The sequence below is a fragment of the Lepisosteus platostomus genome, chromosome 22 (assembly GCF_059453375.1).
Source record: "Lepisosteus platostomus isolate fLepPlt1 chromosome 22, fLepPlt1.hap1, whole genome shotgun sequence".
Classification (NCBI taxonomy): Eukaryota; Metazoa; Chordata; class Actinopteri; order Semionotiformes; family Lepisosteidae; genus Lepisosteus; species Lepisosteus platostomus.
The window spans coordinates 7,876,738-7,898,871 of NC_142632.1; the positions used below are offsets into that span (position 1 = coordinate 7,876,738).

General features: G+C 42.5%; 1 protein-coding gene across 9 annotated transcripts in view; it reads right to left on the bottom strand.

Annotated features, from left to right (window-relative positions):
- Positions 1–22,134, bottom strand: part of LOC148643338 (von Willebrand factor A domain-containing protein 5A-like) — a 69,703-nt gene that overhangs the window by 46,330 nt on the left and 1,239 nt on the right. For 6 of the 9 annotated variants that reach the window (XR_015929105.1, XR_015929106.1, XM_088616510.1 and 3 more), the window contains exons 2-15: positions 20,287–20,334; positions 16,244–16,446; positions 15,688–15,910; positions 14,804–14,970; positions 14,601–14,715; positions 14,393–14,482; positions 9,072–9,244; positions 8,805–8,893; positions 7,486–7,630; positions 6,481–6,560; positions 3,293–3,407; positions 2,228–2,386; positions 1,379–1,482; positions 522–766 (exon numbers count right to left, since the gene is read on the bottom strand). Coding sequence is in view for 7 of the 9 variants with exons in the window: in XM_088616510.1 (XP_088472636.1) it covers positions 522–766; positions 1,379–1,482; positions 2,228–2,386; positions 3,293–3,407; positions 6,481–6,560; positions 7,486–7,630; positions 8,805–8,893; positions 9,072–9,244; positions 14,393–14,482; positions 14,601–14,715; positions 14,804–14,970; positions 15,688–15,910; positions 16,244–16,446; positions 20,287–20,329 (1,951 nt within the window). In the remaining 2 variants the exon portion in view is untranslated. Of the gene's footprint in view, positions 1–521; positions 767–1,378; positions 1,483–2,227; positions 2,387–3,292; positions 3,408–6,480; positions 6,561–7,485; positions 7,631–8,804; positions 8,894–9,071; positions 9,245–9,819; positions 10,809–14,392; positions 14,483–14,600; positions 14,716–14,803; positions 14,971–15,687; positions 15,911–16,243; positions 16,447–20,286; positions 20,335–22,134 lie in introns of those variants that run through there. The other 3 variants (XM_088616511.1, XM_088616516.1, XM_088616513.1) reach the window with 2 other exon arrangements.

Genomic DNA, 22,134 nt, shown 5'->3' on the forward strand with positions numbered 1-22,134 from the left:
AGCTCACTCGGCTGCTTCCCTGTTGCGTTACGCCGGTCCCGGGTCTGCGCCCCAGGTGTTGCAGGACAAAACTGGCGGGGTGGAGTGGCGGAGGGCACGAGCCCGCATGGAACCGCGACGGTCACATATAGGCACGATGCATTGTTGAATGATTGCAGGAGAAACATGCAACATGACCTAAATGTCCAAGCTCCTCCTCCACAGCTGTTCTAGTCTGAGACTTTATTATGCACTAAAGCATAGTTAAGGAAAATGGATGGCATGAATCTTGTTACCAAGTGATACAATGATATGGGGTCCGTAAAGAGATAATCAAACTACTGTACCTTGCACATTTCAGTTACTGCCGTCTATAAACTCAAGCTTGACCTTACCAAGAACAGGTGGGCTCATGATGTCAGATGGTATTAAAGTGCTTCATCTATTCAGACCTGGGTAACTCTGTACATAGCCTGAGTGTCTGAGGTCACCACCATGTCATTTTAGGTCAGTATGGAACACACTCACAATTTAACACTCACAGTCAAATTGACACTCAACCCTCTTCCCAGGGATATCCCTGCATAGTAGAGCACCCTGGACCGGCTGTTTGTTGTCTTTGTTGATGGCGATGAAGGCTGTGTGGGAGCAGCTCACTCCAGATTCAGTGCTCAGCTTAATTAATCTCTGGTTCAGCACCTCCTTCTCTTTACCCTGTGCTCTCTCCCTCTCTTGGCCCTCCAAGAAGCGGATTAGAGTACAAGCCCCAAGTCTGTGGATTGCGAGGCTGTGATACAAGAAGAAAACCACAGGAACAATTACTGAACTGCTTGCATGACCAAGTTAAGTGATGGCCAATGAGGCAGCCTAGTGTCTTTCTGTCTTACATCTCAGTCAGTGGTTTTATTAAATGCTAAATTATTTACAAACTAAGACTCCATTTCCAAAACACAAGGGTCACAGACCAAAATAATTAAAAATAATTAATAACCACCTATAAAGGACATTAATATAAAGACACTGTATATCTTTATGTGTGTATAAATTATTTATATATGGGAACAAGTAATAGGTTTATTCCATGCTGAAAAGAGAAGAAAAGAAACACATAATTTCAGCTGTGGTACATTTCTATTTAGAAACTGTGTCATAAAGTATCATAAATTTAATCCTTAGCAACTCAATCAGTAATTTTTCAAATTAAAACACAGAAGGACATTGACTGAGAAGAGATGGTCCATAATAATATTGACTTTTATCTCAGCAGAGAAGAAAATAATTCTCTTTACTGCTCTTCAGCTGTGATGTTAAGTGACAAATACCTACATGTCACTCAGATTTTCACTACAGAACTGTACAGAACAATACTAATTTTGTGGACTAATAGTTGTTGTCTTACCCACTGTCCATGTCAGAGTTTAGACTGAAGGTCAGCTCATTCTTTACAGATTTATCTCCTAGAGTGTATTGCAGACACACTGAGCCGACTGCACTGCTGTCACACTGAAGGAGAGATGGAGACAGAGAGACTTTTTGTTAGTGTTACTAACAAAGGTCTATAAAGAAATGCTTGTTTCTTTTTCTATAAAGCTTTGGCTTATGTATTATGTTCTATACAACATATTAAGTCACTGTATAAAAACATATTATTATGAAATGGCATAATACATTCAAGACAGCAGGCTGAGAGAGGTTATGTTTGATCTTTTTCTATTCTGTTTGTAACATTTTGAAGGTTTGTATTGTTGGAGCTAAAGCACTACCATCACTAAAGAGTAACCACATTAATTTAAGATGTACAAGTACAACAAAAGAGAAAGACAGTACACATTATAGAGGTACTTTCCGATGAAAATCAGTAAAAGTAAAAACAAATCAACTGGGCATACACCCAGGACATGTCCTGACGAAAGCCTATTTATGCCAAAATTATGGACAGTGGACACCCCTTATTGGCACCCGTTGATAAATAGTTAAACAGTTTATCAAGGGGTGCCAATATAAACACGTTTCCCTCGTGTAAACATGCTGATAACACCTATTATTGAAATACAGATATACTGCACCTTTTCCTCTCTGCCACAACTGTCTTTCCTGTTCATTACTGTGACATGACGTTTAATCTTTTTACTATTTGTTTTGAGTTAAACTCATAACACTGCAAAATAGATGGAGCGACAGAGATCCGAGATCTAGGCACCCCCACGTTTACAGCCAATTGTGTGATGTTTCCACCCTATGCACTTACCTGTCCCGTGAGCTGGGCATACAAAAGTGCCCTCTGACCCCGGAACAGCATTGTAGGGCTGGGTGACAGGAGGGACACCTTTATACCAGGTGGGACATCCCAGCACACAGAGATCTCCTTGACTACAGGTTGCAGAGCAAAGTGCAGAGACTGCATGACCTGACAGGAAAGGGTTAATACAGTTACTGAGTACATAGAGCTATTTGTATAGAAAAAGGAAAGCATGTTGCAGTTTTTAGCTCAGATCTAAACGACAGTTTAAATTTCTGAGTATTATTATCACCCTCACAGGAGCGTTGCAGAGCAAGCTCACATTACCGCAGAAAATGGCCACTCCTCTATTCCGTCAGCATTAGTTGGTCATCAGCATTACTTAATGGCTGCCCTGGCAGCATTCTGGGCTCTGTTATATTCACTCTGAGCCTCTCTTGTGCCACTCAAATTCCCGTGTTCCTTACTTTATGTTTCTCTTTAGATTCCTGACCTCAGGAATTGACCGATCTCGACTTCAATCCTGGATCACCCCTATGCTTGTTATATTCTTCTTCGATGACTCGGCTTGGACCTTGCTTGTTTATGCCTTTGAATTCACCCTGTGTTTCATTAAAGAGCCCTCCTGGACTTAAACCTTGCTTTGTTAGTCTGGACTGTGCCTTGCATGTTTCTTTTGTCTGCTACACACACTGTTAATGTTGAATTTATCAGTCCGAACATCCACACCATCATGGAAGAAACATGGATTGGGTATGAACTTCTTAACTAGCTCCTGTTACACACACTGCAAGGTCTATAGTGCATTAAAGGAGTCAGCGCAGATTGGAGGTGGGATGTGAATTATGCCTCAATCAACTCTCAAGTGCCTGCAAAGACCTGGAGCGCATGGTGGTGCTCACCCCAAGCATATCAAGCATATCCCTGGGGAATTCAAGACACAGCCCAGGCTCAAACTGCAGAAGTCTAAGCTATAGAACTCAACAAGGACAATAAGCAGGTGCCCTTACTGGCTGAGTCAATAGGACACTCATGGCAGTCTAAGCTCTTCACGTCTCTCAGATTGTCTCTGACCTTGGACTGCAGTCGGTCTGTTCCAGTGATGAACTGGGGGTGTCCTGACCCTGCTCTGGCCATGCCTGTGATCAAGGAGCTGGAGGCCCCTTCCCCAATCCCAAAGGTAAAGCACCTGGACACCACAACACAACATTACACTACAAACTGAATGGGATACATATATGTACTGTAATACGTACTGTATGACCCATTAAAACCTTCACCTTCACAACAAAACATACATCAATCGACTGGATTTAATCATATATTTCAAACACAGTTATTAAATAAAATCACAGAAAATGTGAATGTTCAAGGAGACATGATGAGTTTTTAGTATGAAAGGTGAAATACTGTCAAAATGAAAACATTACAGAGGTAGTATCACTTCTGATCATCCCTGATGCACAGATCTGAGTAAAAAAATAATTGTGTAATTGTGCGTGTTCTTAGTGTGACGATTACAAGTATTATTGAATTGTTTCTATAGTTCTGCACCCAGAAACCAACCTCAGCTTCCTTGAATATGTAACATACATGGCACATAAAGTTATCCTGATTTAATATTAAGTTAATTAAGTTTATTATTAGTGTTGGGCAAGCATTTTCCAATCCTACCAGAACTGACTTGTGAAGCACTCCCTGCAACATAATCCCCCAGTTTAAATACTACTCAACTACTCTACACATACACATCAGCCAGGATATCAGTGTCGCCCTGGTTCATGCAGAACACCATCAGCCTGTCCTGCTTGTGCACATCCCATTTAATAATAATAATAATAATAATAATTGCTTACACTTATATAGCGCTTTTCTGGACACTCCACTCAAAGTGCTTTTACAGGTAATGGGGATCCCCTCCATGCCCACCAGTGTGCAGCCCCACCTGGATGATGCGATGGCAGCCATAGTGCGCCAGAACGCTCACCACACACCAGCTCTCAGTGGGGAGGAGAGCAGAGTAATGAAGCCAATTCATAGATGGGGATTATTAGGAGGCCATGATTGGTAAGGGCCAATGGGAAATTTGGCCAGGACACCAGGGTTCTACCTCTTTTCAAGAAATGCCCTGGGATTTTTAATGACCACAGAGAGTCAGGACCTCAGTTTTACGTCTCATCCGAATTCCGGCGCTTGTTTACAGTATAGTGTCCCCGTCACTATACTGGGGCATTAGGCCCCACATGGACTGCAGGGTGAGCGCCCCCTGCTGGCCCTACTAACACCGCTTCCAGCAGCAACCTTAGTTTTTCCCAGGAGGTCTCCCATCCAGGTACTGACCAGGCTCACACCTGCTGAGCTTCAGTGGGTTGCCAGTTGTGAGTCGCAGGGTGATATGGCTGCTGGCTTCATTTACTCATGAAGTGCACCATTCGTGCCATGAAGCTAGGCCCCTCTCCACAAATTATTAAGCTATATGTTAAATGTCCATATTTCTTGTGCTGCAACCCTCTCCTATGTCATTTGTCCTAAATTTGACCATGAAAAGGAGATCCACCCTGGCTCTGACCAGGAGCCTGTCTGCTCGCTGAGGCAGGTCTGCAACCTGGACGCCAGGTAGGCAGCTCACCACACCAGATTCCCTGTCAGTCACGCCAACACACTGCTTAATTGTCCAATAACTGATTCTCCCACCAGAATTACCTCCCGTTCACAGTGGGCTCCTGGGTTTTCCAGGGCCCTGTCAGTTATTTTCCTCTGTTATGTCAGATCAGTCTCCAGCAAGGCGTGGGGGAGGTCCACCACTCCACCTGTGCAACATGAACACCTCTCCCTGTAGCAGCCTACATCCACCCATTTGTCTCTCTGTCTCTAGTTAGAAGAATCCGGCTGCTTTGCTAATATTGTGCACTTAAACTCCCCTTAGGCCTGTCAAATACTTCTTGTTGCTCTGCTAGATTTGTACTGTAGGACAGGAAACTGGGTTTCTACGATCTTGTACTCACGGTTCTCATCTCTGCCCAGAAAGCCAATTACCCTTCAAACCACACATTACTCTTAATATTTACTTCTTTCATTGTCTGTTACTATGCTCGTGTAAAATCATGTTTTTTCAAATGACTGACTATACAAAATCTTAACCAGCAGTATGGCATAAAACCACAACTCAAAAGTACGTGCTGTTTTTGTGAAGTCACACTTTTGAACTCCTCATTGTGGTACCTTAAGGTATAATACCACCCAAACAAATTGACAAATGTTTCTGCTCATGTAGCGGAGCTAGTGTGGTGACGTCAGCGCCCTCACTGTGCATAGCAGGGTCCTCAGTTGCCTGGGCTGAGGGAGGTCTCCTTTAGCTCAGGCGGTTGGTGCCCTGTTGCGTTACGCAGGTGTGGGGGCCGGAACGGGCGGTGGGGGGCACGACCCCGCGCGGAACCGTGACTGTCACACTCACTATGTTTAAAACACAAATAATATGATGTACTGTAACAATGCGAGAGTGGGAGGAGCCACGGTGAACACCAGTAAAAATTGACACCCCCCCCCAAGGTTGCGGAGGCACCGGTGTGAGGTCAGCAAAAACAAAACCAAGGGAAAAGGAGGAAAAGCACACTGCTTTGCACAGTGTCGTCCATACTGAAATATCCATATCTAACATGGTCCAGTCTGGGGTAAAAAGAAACCAGCTGGCACAGCGGCCGCCAGTCTGTACTATCCCTATTTAGTGGGGTGCTAACTGGAAGAAAAGGAGCAAGGCCGAAACAAAAGAAAACTCAACCTGCCCCAGTGGGTCATCACAGCAGGACAGGAGAAAAGAAAAAGAAAATATGCCCTTTAAGACACACTGAGCACCTCCACAGAGGGACGAGCAGAACCCCGCAAGGGGAGGACTTTCTGCTCACTCCACAGCCCCCTCTGGGACTGTCGCTGGAAGGTCCTCCCCTTGCGGGGTTCTGCTCATCCCTTTGGGGAGATGCTCAGTGTGACTTAAAGGGCCCCATAGCTGCATCTCGTCCTTAATCAGCCAGGACTGCTGTGGTTGCTAAGGCAACGCGTCGTCTTTAATCCAGGGCTCCGCCTCCCCACTTAACATGTCCCGTGTTCTGCCACAGCATGTACCAAATAAGTAAAAGACACAAAATTTGAACTGTCAAGTTTCAATTTTGCATTAGAATATACAGAATAAATATGTTATCCCAGTGGTCATTATTTTACCGTCATATCATTTGGCAAATCTAACTGTAACAATTTATCAGACACACCTGTGAGAGAAAGCATGACTCCTCACAAGGTCAATCACTTCTTTAGTGTTGCTCACTTCTCCGTCGGTGAACACAAAGAGCTGAGAGGGAGAGTGTGAAGGACAGCAGTGTAGGAAAAGGGGTGAAGTTATGAAGAGAAAGGGAACCAGGCAAAAAAGAGATAAGAATAGTGAATGGTGAGCGACTACAATACTACACACTGCATAAGTATTTCAGTTGTTGAAGCACAGTTGTGATTGACCTGAAAGAATACAGATAAGATTCTCAAATTAATTACTTCAGACTTGTAAAAAGGACAGTCATTTCAATGACTCTGCTCTCTAGGAAATAATTATAACAATTATTTTTGTCCTTGCTTAATAATACATTAGAATTATGGGATTGTACCAGATTTTTAATATAATATGGACAGAGAGTTGTCCTGTCCAGCCCCACTGCAGTGGGTGACAATAGACAGAGCTATCCTGTATAGCCCCAGTGCAGTGTGTAACAGTAGACAGAGACAGAGCTGTCCTGTCCAGCCCCAGTGCAGTGGGTGACAGTAGACAGAGCTGTCCTGTCCAGCCCCAGTGCAGTGGGTGACAGTAGACAGAGCTATCCTGTCCAACCCCAGTGCAGTGTGTGACAGTAGACAGAGACAGAGTTGTCCTGTCCAGCCCCAGTGCAATGCGTTACAGTAGACAGAGCTGTCCTGTCCAGCCCCAGTGCAGTGTGTGACAGTAGACAGAGACAGAGCTGTCCTGTCCAGCCCCAGTGCAGTGTGTGACAGTAGACAGAGATGGAGTTGTCCTGTCCAGCCCCAGTGCAATGCGTTACAGTAGACAGAGCTGTCCTGTCCAGCCCCAGTGCAGTGTGTGACAGTAGACAGAGACAGAGCTGTCCTGTCCAGCCCCAGTGCAGTGTGTGACAGTAGACAGAGACGGAGCTGTCCTGTCCAGCCCCAGTGCAGTGTGTGACAGTAGACAGAGACAGAGCTGTCTTGTCCAGCCCCAGTGTAATTGGTACCTGTCGGGGATGTGCTGCTTGGCAGGGTTGCTTGTAGATTTCTCTCAATGGAAAAAGAATCTCAGTTCCTCCCATATCAGCCTGCATTACCATCACTTTTTTCAGCGCTGACTCCATGGAGTCCTGAGTATACTCCACACTCTCCCTAAGAGAGAGGAAGAATGTGATCTGTAGATCACATTATACATACTGTATATAAACATATTCATGAAAATTTTGACAACATTTGAAAATTGGCAATGTTGCAGAGGTATAACTGTGCACGAATTTGCAAAGAATTATAGGTATACTCACCTTCCATCCTTCAGGACATTGGTTGCTCTGCAACTACCTACAAATATTATTGATAGGAAATTCTCGTTCTCTTATTTACTAATAAGGGGTGGAGTGGTGGCTCTGTGCCTGTGGCTGGAAGGTTGCCGGTTCAAGTCCCGCGGCCGGCAGAGGAATCCTACTCTGTTGGCCCCCAGAGCAAGGCCCTTAACTGGTCCAGGGGTGCTGTATAAATGGCTGACCCTACACTCTGACCCCAAGCTTCTCTCTCCCTGTCTGTGTCTCTCATGGAGAGCAAGCTGGGGTATGTGAAAAGACAAATTCCTAATAAAAGAAATTGTATATGGCCAATAAATGTCACGCCCAGTACACCTAGAGGGCGCTCTACTTCTGTCCTGTTCCTAGTTCCATGTGATTATTCATGTCTTTCTGGTGTGTCTTGATGTGTAGCCTATTTACTTCCTGCTTCTGCTCTGCTGCTCGCTCAGCATTGAAGTTCAGATGTCCTGAGACCCGCCTAGCACCAGGTCACTCCTGTCCTTGGCCTGAGGGTATAGGTTTCTATACGGCATTTCCTGAACAGCTGAGCCCGGGCTAACCCCCGTCTCGCCGCTACGCATAGGGTCTTTTACCTCTCCTGCCATTCCACGGTTCGTCCTTTCCGACATCCATGACAATAAAGTGATTTGATCTTATCTTACTGGAAACAATACTCAACCAGAGACAGTGCTCTAAGTCTGCTTAACATTATAGCAGCTGGAAAAAAATTAAACTCCTTTGCAGCTAAACCAAGTCAGTAATTAAAATCCTGATGAGTTCAGTAGGAATTAAACCCAAACACCTTGTCTCCCGCTAGGAGCAGGAGTGAATGAAACTAGTCTGGTGTCAGAATGCCTGGGTAAAGTGTGTGACTTTATTTAGTGACAAGCAATGTTACTCTACGTGGAATAGATATATGCGACCTAATAATGAAATTAGATTTGAGCTTTGAGGCGGGAACATGACTACAGACTTGTCCAGACTCATGGTTGTGTTTCCTTACTCACGGGAAGAAGGACTCGTACTGAGATCCAAAGCTGTAGATATTAAAGTGGCAGCCCAGAGGGAGGCTCTTTAACAGGAGCACCAGTGTATCCTACAGAGAAACAAACAGAGGGAGGTTAATACACAGTCAGCACACAGCACTGCAGACACTGAAAGGGTAAGCTAGAGAAACACATTTGTGTCACTGTGTGTTTCTGTCTGTGCCTGTATGTCATTATGCATATAAGTCAGTGTATTTTTCAGAGCGTCAGAGTCTACCAGTCTCATACCCTGGCACTCTCTATGCGCTGCTGTGCTCCAGATTCCCTGTCCATGGGATTCTGCATGCTGCCTGAGCAGTCCATCAGGAAAATAAATTCTCCGTTGGAGGACAGAGTTGTCTCTGCAATATGGAATTCTGGGAACAGGCTGAGCATCAACATAGGATCTGCCATCAATGTACCTAACAGAAAAATACAGAGAAGTTTCATTCAGATTTGCATACAAAAGCACTACAGTCACTGGTCAGTTTTTTTTAGCAAGTTATGTTTTCACTTTTGTCATTTATTACTCTGCAACCCCTTAATATAAGCAATGTAGTTAGCTGCATCTCTCTGTTCATTCTACTCTAATTGATACATAATACTTGGTAATAAAGGTTTATCACTCGGATTCATTTCTCATTTTATGTTTGATGTTATGTTATAAGATGTAGAAATTAAGGAAATGACATAATTTCCTATTGCTTGTTCTTAAATTTGTCCTGATGTAGCCTGAATGAAGAGGCTGAAGGCTATGAAGTTGGCTTCACACAAAGACTTGTGCTGGTTTATGCCATAAAAAAACAGCATTATGGAGGGCTGAGTGATCTTCTATTTTATGATTACCAAAACTGACCACAGAATTCAGATGAGATCTTATTAGTATGGCTGCAAATAAGACAGGTGGAAGAAACATGGCTAGTCCCGGCTATGGTATTTTAATGAAACCCAGCCAGAAGCCTGAGTGACTCTGAAAATCCCCAGTGGAATTACTCACAGGAATACGCTTGGTCTGCGAGGAGACCCAGGGCTGGGAGCTCCAGCTCGCCCATACAACTTTAGGAGCGTCAACTTTACTTCAAGACACCAGGCCCGGGGACAGTGTGTCTGTTTGTAACCAGCATTCTTCCCAAGACGTCTGTGACGATAAGACGCTCACTCATTGACTTTGTTGTTCTTTAGAATAATCAACTTTCATATTTTGATTTGGGTCCCTCTATATGAGCTGCTGTGTGTGAGGCTCAGTTTATTCTTTTTTTAAAGTTATGTAGCCATTCCTATGGATCCATAGTCCTGCCAAAAGATAAAAGTTTGCTTTTCTGAATTCACTAGCAAAGGTTAAACCATTGCTTATTTTTTGACAATTTTTGGCCCATTTTCTCAGGATATTGGCCTTCACTTTTCGGATTGAAGGTTAAAGGGGAACTTCAGTCCCAATTTCTCAGACCGCTTTTTAAATCTTGGTAAAAACAAATAATTGGTGTTATTTCAAAATTTGACAAATTATGAATCATGCTCAAATTCGTGAACTTTGTGAAAGTACTGTAAAGTCACAATGTTGTCACAAAACATTGGTCTCGCCAGGAGCGAGAGTGAGACCGAGAGTTTGTGAGATTGCTCACTGTAATGACTAATTTAACGAGTGAATAAGTACAGGTTGTGCAGCAGACATTTTACCACAGTAAGTAGTATTTATAGGCAATATTTCTACAGGATCAAAAAAAATATATTAACAAGCCTGCTTGTTTACAGTGTAATAGAGCTGCTTCACCTCACAGGAAGTTTTGTTGCCTCATTCCGAATCTCAGAATATATAGCTGTGCATGCCTGGAAATTGTGTATTTTGTGATGTAAATTCCCTGAGGAGCTCTTTTTAGCACCAAGCTAAGCAACACACTTCTGCTATCTGGAATGCCAAAGGACATCTATAGCAAAGACCCAGACAAGAGATTGGATATTTCTGATGTCCAGATAACTCCATCTTCAGCAAGAAAACAATTCTATGAGAAGCTCTTGGCCAGCATGTCTTCAAGCTTCAATCTTCAAATTATAATCTATTAATAATAATAATAATAATAATAATAATAATAATAATAATAATAATAATAATCTCACTCTATACAAGTTTAATAAAGTTACATTCATGCTATAAAATTAATATTGACTTGTCTTTAAGAATATGAATGTTATTAATTACATGAGAGTGATTAAACTCATGAGGTAGACTATAACAAATGTAACAATCACTCTACCGAATGTTAAATCTTGGATTTATTCATTCCTATTTTTGTAATCCCAGCGTGGACAATCAGCCATTTGTATCAAAGCAGATGGTTTCAGATATACAGATAGCCACTATGTTATGTAGTATGTGTCTTTCATTCAGTATATCCATTTTTTTAACAGTGTAATCATTTAACATTGTGTATGCTTTGTATATGACTATATTAAACATCTTATGAAAAAGGTGAGTGCACATGATCTTGTACTGAATACCATTATGACAGGAAAGGAATAAAAAGTAGAACACGCAAAAGGATCTGCCCCCAACAAAATCAATTATTAGAACTAAGAGAGGAAACGTTACTGAGGAAATGGAAAACCTTCACATTCGAAGATAGAAGATCAAACACAAAGACACATGCCTCTAAGCATTCATTCTCATCAATTAAGGTATGTGCTATAAAATATTCCTGTTTTTCCAGGATTGGACTGAATCAGTTCCTTTTCAAAGTTTTCTTTTAATAAATAACGTACAATAATATAGTAGAAACTGTACATGTACTGTAATTTTCCATACAAATGCATTAGACTTTCTGTAATGCTTAACTTTGTTGTGTTAGGTGCATGTCACACACAGTGTTTCAGCAGGGTTGTTCTTAAAACAGTGACCACCTCACTTTGTATTAATTTTTCTTTACTCCAACTGAGTCTTCAGTACAATTAATGGACTGCAGCTAGAACTCTGAAAAGCACCCTTATCATTATTACCTCAACAGTAATGGGTCCTGTGGAGAAACAAATCACACATTATACAGCAGGTTCTACCTATATTGCTACAGAGAGTTTCAAACCCCCTATAAAATAAAATAAATGAAATATGTTTGTGTTTATTCTTTATGTGAAATTTTTTTAATCTTATAATAATAATTGCTTACACTTATATAGAGCTTTTCTGTACACTCCACTCAAAGTGCTTAACAAGTAATGGGGACTCCCATCCACCACCAGTGTGCAGCCCCACCTGGATGATGCACCAGCACACTCCCCCCAGACCAGCTCTCAGTGGGGAGGTCTGTTCATATATGGGGATGATTAGGAGGCCATGATTGGTAAAGGCCAATGAGATAGCGGGGTAACACCCCTACTCTTTTCAAGAAATGCCCTGGGATTTTTAATGACCACAGAGAGTCAAGACCTCAGTTTTACGTCTTATCTGAAAGATGGTGCCTTTTTACAGTATAGTGTCCCCATTACTATACTGGGGCATTAGCACCCACACAGACCACAGGGTGAGCACCCCCTGCTGGCCCCACTAACACCTCTTTTAGCAGCAGCCTAAGTTTTTCCCAGGAGGTCTCCCATCCAGGTACTGACCAGACACGCACCTGCTGAGCTCTAGTGGGCTGCCAGCTGGGAGCTGCAGGGTGATATGGCTGTTGGCAGATATATGATACTGTAATTTTATGTATAGCATACACACAGAATCATTTCTCTAATGCATCTACTGTACATGTTAGGCTCAATATTCATAAAAACCCAATAAGTATAGTGCGAAAATATCAAAATGTAACATGTAGAAATTGGGTTACATAGCAGGTTCAGGAACATAACTTGGACTGTATACTGCTCCTCTTGTTGATTTCCTATACTTGTTTTGTATTAATAAACTGTTTATTGTGAATCTGTTTTTTAATCTACAGTATCTGAGTGATTCCTAATAGCCATAAAGCACTTGCAATTTTCTGAAAATGGAACCACCACATCACTGCACTCTTCACCCGAGAAGGTAGTTTCCACCCATACCCTCGGCTCGTGTTTCACTCTTTATTCTGAAGAAGTGTGATGGGCTACCTAAGTCAATGCCTTTGAGGGTTCTGGGTGCTTGTATCAGGTCCCCTCATAACCTTCTTTACCAAAGATGTAAAAGGCTCAGTTCCTTCAGCCTATGTGTAGCATATTCCCTTAAGGCCCAGAATGTATTGGGCTCTGGTAAATTACTTCTGAGGTCACATCTTTCATGACTTTTGTAAGTTGCCATCGGGCTCTGGGGATTTATTCATCTCGAGTACTGCTCACTGAGGCATGTTGTTGTCTCCATCCTAGTGCACACTTGAATGACATTAATTTAATAGGTAAGCCATTACCTTTTTATTAGGTAAAGTTTTTCAATTCCTTTTCTGTTGTAAATAACGAATTATAGCCTCCACTGTAATATTCATTTCAATTTCTCTCTTCAGTCAATATCCTTTATTCTGTGCTTGTAATGCTTCCTCTGTTAACACCTGAGTCAAATACTTATTTAATACATCAGCCACCACTTTTGTCCCTGCTATATTTTACTTCATCCTTGATGGTTACTTTGCTGTTGGAGTACTAAAAGACATTTTTAGTATTTATTTTAGCTGCCATTGCAATAGTCCTTTCAATTTTCCTCTTGCCATTTGAATATCCTTTTTAAAATGAATTTACAATTCATTGTACTCCCTTTATTTAACTGGACCTTGTTGTACTTTAATAATTTTATAAAGCACTCTCCTCTGTTATTTTTCAGTTTCTATTGGTGAAACATTTGGGATACTGTTTTCTAACTTTTGATTTACATGGGTCCTGCCATCCCTTCAATACTGACATATCTATCCTACCCTATTTTACTTATTTTAAAATTTATTTGGTGAGGACTCAATTTGTGCTGTTTCTATATATGCTTCAGAACACACCATATTATGATTACAACTCCTTTATGGCTTTTCTCACATCAGCTTGCCCCACCAAGATCATTACAAGAGTTTCTTGGTGCTCCAACACACTGGATAAGAGAGCTGTCATTAACCAGGTCTTTCCCAGTCTACACGGGGAAAGCTGAACTCTTGAAAGTGCTTGAAAATTACTTTGTTTGCAAAGAAATTCCTAGTTTCATTAAACAGTATTGAATTATAATCAACACCAGCATTTGGTGGCCCAGAGCATACTCCTAACACTACTTTTTTGAATGTTTATTGAGTATTCTGACCCATAAATTCAGAGACGCTTGATTCCTCTAGCTGAACATGAATACTCTTTTTTGATATACTGTATAACACTGCGCTGCCAACTGTTCTACCTTTTCTGAGTCCACAGAACAGATTCTATCAGTAATGTCATATTCCTCACCTTCACTTTTGATTAGCCAGGTTTCTGTGTTTCCATTAGCATCATAGTTGCTTTCTAAAGTTGTTTATTCTTTCTTATTATCTGGTTTCTGATATTCCTAACACTTTTATGTTTTTCCTCTTTGTTTCTTCCTTGGCCTTTGTTCTCCATGTAAATTAATTTGCAGTTATCTTTGCTTGCTCTCCATACAATTCTACCTTCTGGATTTCCTTGCAGATCCTTGTGCCGAGAGGATTGGTGCCTGGTTTGTCCAGATGGGATCTGTCTTGTCGGTAGAGATGTCCTTGCTAACACATTGCAGATTCATGTGAAAACAGAGAGAGGCCCAACCACACTTATGATACCCAAGAGTCTTAAAAGCATTAAGTGTTACTGCCTGCTATTCCAATCAGGGGACATCCTTACCAGGAGGAGCAAATGGTAACCCAGCCTCGAGGATGGCAGTAGGCTGGTGGGCATGACAATAGTAGACCAACAGCTCCATATCCCGATCAAACTTATGACCTGGAGACAGACTGAGCTGCAGAGATAGTAAAAAAGATAGTATTAAACAGAGCAAACCAAACCCATATTCATATCCCAAGTCTGGCTGACAGAGCAGTGCATACCTTGGCCTGGGTCTTGTCCTGGGTAAGGTATTCCAGTGGGCTGATTGGGCAGCTGCACTGCACCCTGTCAATGGCACTGGGGGAGGCGATATGGGCACTGAGAGACAGGCTGTAAGGCACAGATCCCCCAGAAGCACAGGGCAAATCTGCTGTTATACTGGCACTGCCTAACAGAGGAACATAGCAGGATAAAGACAGAGGGTCAGAGCAATAACCTGGCACAGACATCTCAAGAGGCAGCATATTGGAATATAAAAAGCCAGACAAATATTAATGTACAATTCTATAGAACTGGTATTGAACTGTCCACTGCCTGCTGGTTTTCATTCAATTCTCAGTTATACAATTAACAGACTTAATAACAGGATAAATCTGAACTGTGTGAATGTTTTCAGCTTTTGTTGTAACATGTTGGATATTGCCTTTTAATTATTAAATTTTAAATGTAACATAAAATACCAAACTTTTGCAACTTAAGCAACCTGTTAGTTCAATTAAGGACTCATTAGGTAAAGCAGTTCTGCTGTAATGAAGGCCAGCATAGTGTGTGCCTCCAGGAAGCTCCACATCCCTTTCCATTCCTTATTGAGTCTTTTGATTATCCTTAACTGTAGTCATTTTGTTTTTAAAGGACAATAGCACTGGAGTTTACATGAATTATTAACACCTCGCAGTACTTTGAACACAATGCGCACAGTGTTTTCAAAAGAACTTAATAAAAGATATATTTTATGAAATAATGTTCTTTTTTCATCCAAATATAAATGTCAACTTTAGTACCAAGGAAGTACATTTTAAGACTGTACCAGAGCAGAGTCCTCCTGTTACTCTCTTATTGCAGGAGCCACTCAGGAGTCCCAGGCAGATATGTGAGGTAAACTTACCCACAGAAGTGTAGCGGGGGTTGAGCACAGCAGGCAGACAGAACCGCAGAGCCGCGTCCTCCTGCACGGGCAGCTCGGTGACGTAGAACAGACTGACAGAGGCACTCTCCCCCGGGGCCAGGCTGCCTACGCTGAGCCGGAACACATCAGGGCTCTCGTCGCTCTCCTCCAGGAGGAAGGCCTGCAGCCCGGAGCTCAAGGCATCGTCGTACTGCTCCCGAGCCTGGGAGACACACAGCAGCTTCACTGCTACACAGCTCCACACTGACGCTAAAGTGCAGATCAAGTGTCCGAAAGTGCAAATCAGGCACAGAGACGTGGAAGGAGAAACATGGTGACTCCCCTTCTGTGTTATCTCTACATAAACGATGTGCTGTATGACTTACTAGGCAGACAGCTACTGTATGTTTGGCTACATTACCATTCTAGTCAACCATGCTACAGGGACACAGTATCTTAGCCCAATACTCAATTAAAGCAGAGCTAATGCCTGCGTTATCAAATTTCAAATCACACACATGTGACGAATAATGATCAGAGACTAGATGAAGCTCACCTCCTGTTTATCTCGAACCTCTGCCTCAATCTCCACCCCCCCAATTCGGGCAGTGAAGCGATAGACAGCTGAGCTGCCTTCCATTGGAAACACAAAGACAGCCTCCACTGGACTGGACTCCTTGTTCTTATATTGCAGTGTGGAGGAGACATCTGCCACAAAGCCCCGCACACGGACCTCCACTGATATCGACTTCAGAGGCACTGAGACACAGAGAGAGCGTGGCTGATATGCATATTCTGCCTGACACTGACAGGGAGACATGAATACTGACACTCGCAGAGAAAGAAAGGGAGATGGATAAATACATAGTGCCTTGCAAAAGTATTCAGACTCATGCACAGTTTTTCCCATTTTGTCATGACCCTTCGAAGGAGCAATTCAATTATGTTACCTCCTCCACACTTTCAAAGAAAAAAAAAAGAAGTAAACAGAAAATATAAAACAAACTTGTAACTCAGGGAAAAAAGTCATTGAAAAGCACTGATCAAAAGCATATAAAAATATCAAGAAATGAATGTGCATTGTACCACCCAGAAACTGTTATAAGGCAGCTACTTACCTGGCAGTGCCTATTAGATTTTTGTAAGAATGAAGGATTAACCCAGAAGCTTACAATGATCTATCATATTGAGTCCAATTCAACAGAAAGTTATCTGAACTATAAAAACTGTGACCGCTTTTTTCATTTTTCGTTTTTTCATAACCTTTGTCCTATCCACCGCAGTAGTCGGCCCTTGAATGTCAGGACAAGTTTGCAAACTGAGCTTAAGAGTGGGTGCAGCCAGGTCAAGACAAGCCATGTCCCAAGACCTCTGTAGGAAGTGTTTAGTTCCTGGAGGAGTTTTGGCTTGTGCCCAGACTCATCTGATCTTGAATGCACCAGATAATAATTAATAATAATTGCTCACACTTATATAGCGCTTTTCTGGACACTCCACTCAAAGCGCTTTACAGGTAATGGGGACTCCCCTCCAACACCACAAATGTGCAGCCCCACCTGGATGATCAAAATGCATCAAAATGGTCCGTACGAGCAATGTTTGTAGTGAAAAATTGTGTAACCCAACAGGCAAAATTAATAAAATTATTGTAATGCGGTTAAAGTTATATTTCTAGCTCAAGCTCCCTGTACCTCTCTTGGGGGAAGGGGAATTATATGTAGCAATCGCCACATATACAAATTAAATGATTAGCTGGTTGGTTTGACTGTTTAAGGTTCATTCTTGATGGACTAAATATGAGAGGGTCCAGGTGCAACGCTGGCTTGTTACGGCAACTGATCAATTACTTTATTAGGGGCAAGTCGTAGCTCACCCATGGAAAGTAAGATCTCCAGATAACATGCTGGTTTAGGAACAGCAGAGAAGTGTTCAACAGGAAAGACAAAGATTTATAACCCTAAATTGTTTAGTTAGGAAGTACCTGAGTTTGGCTGAAGCCTTTATATGAACTGATAATGACTCATCTCTTTAGAACTACTGCTTTCCTTTTATTACTCACACCTTGCACTGTTTTAGGATTTTGCTGTGTTTGTTCAAAAACAGTATTAATTTTTAGAAGCTCAGAAGCTCAGCTGTTTTTCTGAAGCAAATACTTGGACCTAACAATTTCTCTGTCATATAATTTTAACAGTATTATATATGTCCTGAGGACAGTGTATCTGCATGCATTTATATTATCTGGAGAAACATTGTCTCTGCTCTTGGCACATCTAACATTATTAATATCCCAAGCCTGTAAATATTTACCAGCTTTCCCATCTTCCTAGTTGTACCTTTTTTTGTTGCACAGTGTAGATTGTTATGTGAAGATCAGATGAGATCAAACTGAAACTTCTTGGTCTAAATTTGAAAGTATTTCATCTGGTGCCTCATCCCTACTGACAAACATGATTGTGGCAACACTGTTATGGGGCAGTAGAGTCTACCAAGACTAAAACCAGCAGCCATATCACTGTGTAACTCACAACTGACAGCCCACTGAAGCTCAGCAGGTGTGAGCCTGGCCAGTACCTGGATGGGAGACCACCTGGCTAAAAAACTAAGGTCGTTGCTGGAAGATGTGTTAATGGGGCCAGCAGGGGGTGCTCACCCTGCAGTCCATGTGGGTCCTAATGCCTTAGTATAGTGATGGGGACACTATACTGTAAACAGGCTTTGGATGAGACAGAAAAACTGAGGTCCTGACTCTCTGTGGTCATTAAAAATCCCAGGGTGTTTCTCAAAAAGAGTAGGGGTGTAACCCCGGCGTCCTGGCCAAGTTTCCCATTGGCCCTTACCAATCATGGCCTCCTAATAATTCCCTGCTATATAAGTGTAAGTGATTACTATTATTAAAATTGGGAAGAGAATGCACCTTTTGTCACGGATGTCAGAAGGGACAAGGCAGGAGAGCGAAAAAAGACCCTATGCGTAGCGGTGAAACAGGGATTAGCCCAGGCTCAGCCGGTCAGACGATGTCGAGTAGAAACCTATGCCCTCAGGCCGTGGAGGAGACGACCTGGTGCTGGGCGGGTCTCCAAGATATCCGGACCCTCAATGCTGAGCGAGGAGGAAAGGGTGAGCACGAAATATATAGCCCCAAACAAAGACACACCGGAAGGACAAGCAAAGCACAGGGAAACTAGGAACAGGACAGAGCTGTAGAGGACGTGACATCTTTGAGCTGGACAATGATCCTAAACTACACTGGAATGGCTTAAGAATAAGAAAGTGATTTCCTTGGGTGGCCCAGGCAAAGTCCTGACTTCCATCCATTTGAGAATTTGTGGAAAAACTGCTGTCCACAAGCAATTCCCATGAAACGTGAGAGAGCTTGAGCAAATGTTACTAGAAGGGGCATAAATTGCACCAAAGATGGTGGAGAGACTTAGACAAAAAGGACTATAAAGCGCAGTAATTACTGACCAAAGTGCTACTACCAAATACTGAGTTCATGGACCTCATTACTTGTACTTACAGAGCTTAATACACATACTGACACAGAGACAGAGAGATGCTAACGCACAGACTAACAGCTACAGAGCAGAGAGAGGGGGTTACATACACATTAACACTGTGTTGGGCCAACTCAAAGAGAGAGCCATATGGCTTCTAAATTACATGTAACTGGACACTGAAGGGAATAATTAGGCATTTATTTAACTGGTACGAGTTTTTAGAAACACACACTGTCACATTGATTCAATTAATCTTTTGCTATAAAAAGGGTGTGTACAGACAGGATGGGGGTGGGCTGTTCTTTAAGTTGACTTTGTTATTGAATTGCCTGAGAAAACATACTGTATATAAAGCCTCATGGACTTTCTGTTGCAACGTTTTTGTGCCTGCAGACCTTGAGTCCGCCCTGGCCTGGTGTAACGAAGCATAGTTCTGGACCCTGTGCAGACGTTATAATCTAGAAGTGAGTGAAAAAGGACAATGGGGAGGAGACAATGAGGATCAGGAGGGGTTGACAGACAAGGGGCCGTGACGATGGTGAGCTGGTGCTCGGGTGGCCAGGGCGAACAAGTCCAAGGGAGTCCAGGGGGAAAATCTGGGGCAAAGTCCAAAAGCCCAAAATGGGGTGATCCAGCCGAGACAGGACAAAACAGACTTAAAAGCCAGTACGAGATCCGATACAGGGACTGGGAAATAAAAACAGGATGACGGGACCAGGCACTCTGAGCCCTGGACTCAGCAGGGTCAGGACACTGATAGGAGGCCTGTGCCCTCAAGCTGCGGGCGTAGGGCGACTTGATGGTAGGCGGGCCTCCGGGCGTCCGTCTTCCAGTGTAGAGCCCGGAATAAAGTGAGTGTCTGGTTTAAATAAGGAGGGGCAGGATAGGAGGCAGGTGGACATAATCAACTAAAATGTGAAAGAGACGGAGCTCTTTAAGAGGAAGGATTACGATCGTGACACCTGGTTCCTGTCCCACACTGAAAGAGAATGGGGTCCAAACAGTGAGACTGACAGAGAAGTAAAATAAAGGAAATTCATCCACTGTGTTACTGTCACAGAGAGACATGGGGGCCAATCCAATTAAATTCTCTGGTTTTTACCTGGGTCTTTTTGCAGAGTCACAAGCCCACAGCAAAGCACCATCTTGTCTGAGGAAAAAACATAAACCAACAAGTAAAGAGGTAGTTTCTCTGTCTAAATTCAGTGTTATCAAGTATAGAGACAGAACTACATACTACTACACAAACTAGCCACCACAAGAAGGTCTGCATCTCCAGTGTGATTGCTAATAAATACTTTTCTCATAAGCTTTATTACAGTTTGCCATAATTGTATGTCTATTTGCATAACAAGCAACACAATATTTATTGACATAGAGAAAATAAGAAGTAGTGTAAATAACAAGCAGAAACTAAGAGAAATCACTGAAACTTGATTAATGGCAGTGATTCACCCTGATCCATGAGGGCGGCAGTCCTCCAAGATACAAAGGTGACAAACAATCCTCAAGGAGTCACAGCATGGAACAGTAGTAATTAGAACTCAGTGAGGAATAAACCCAGAAGCAGCCAACCCTTCAGGACCAGTGTTACTATCAGTGTTATAATCGTGTATCATTCACAACCTAAGGCCGACTAAGATAAGATCAGATCACTTTATTAGCCATATAAGCCATTTATTTAGCGAAGCAAAAACTCAGAATTAGACGTGAAAACTCAGAATTGCCAGCTGAGCTAAAGAAGACCTTCTTTTTTTAAGTAAAAAAGGACATACAATGGAAATATGTAAAAAGTATACGTTTCAGCTTTTATAAAACTGTGGAAGCCTCACTGGCGGAAATGGGATTCCATAAAAATGAGTGTAATTAATTTGATTTTTATCAGGGCACTGTACAAGACACGTCTTCAGGCCTATAGATCCCATGATCCTGTACGATTCATGAATATAGTGTAACGGAATGGCTGACATACAGGTTGCACGATATGGTTGCAGTGTGGTGACGGCACTGCCCTCCCCTGTGCATAACAGGGATGCTGGCCGCCGGGGCTAAAGAAAGTGTTCTTTAGCTCAGCTGGCAAGACCTGGGTTCGAGCCAATGCAGGGAGGCACGAAGCAGAGTGGGAGCGGGGAAGGTACAAGCCCTAGAACCCGAATCCGTTACAATAACAAAAGGACAGACAATGAAATGTGGGCTATTTCGAAGTCGCAAATGTGAGATAAAAGTCGCAATTGCAAGATATAAAGTCGGAATTCTGAGTTTCTAAGTCGGAATTCTGAGTTTTTAAGTGGCAATTGCGAGATATAAAGTCGGAATTCTGAGATACTAAATCGCAATTGCAACACATAAAGCCTTCAAACTAAATGCATTTTAAAGACCGCGTATTTACGCAATTGCGCACCGACTGAAACACTGAGGGACCACTGTGAAACCCTTTTATTTCTGAAACCCTTTTTTGATGTCCAGTTCTCATTCAGGTAAGGGTCAACTACATATGCAATACTGCTGACAGCAGGAAACATATTGTAACGTTTACAGGTTCTTCTCAGAACAAAGGACCAGTAGAGACGCGATTAACGAACTAAACGATAGCTTTATTCTTTAACAACCACCAAACCAAACACAGGATACACACACACATGAGGAGACTGACGGAACACGTACAATCTTTAGGGTGGTAATTACTTAACAAGACGCTATACACTTATAAGACTACACAGGATACTAGAACTACTATGACATTATTTACACAGGTAGGGTCAGCCGCTGGTCATCGTGCTGACCCTCAGACTCTCCCCGGCTTCAACTCCCAGCCTGCCCAGCGGTACTATGAGCGCCTAGGGGCGCTTTCTCCTCACCACCAGGCGAGGGCGTTACAATATGTACTCTTCTGTAATCAACAGCTTTTTAAAAACAGCACCCATGATGTTCAAACCGAATGTTTTAATCA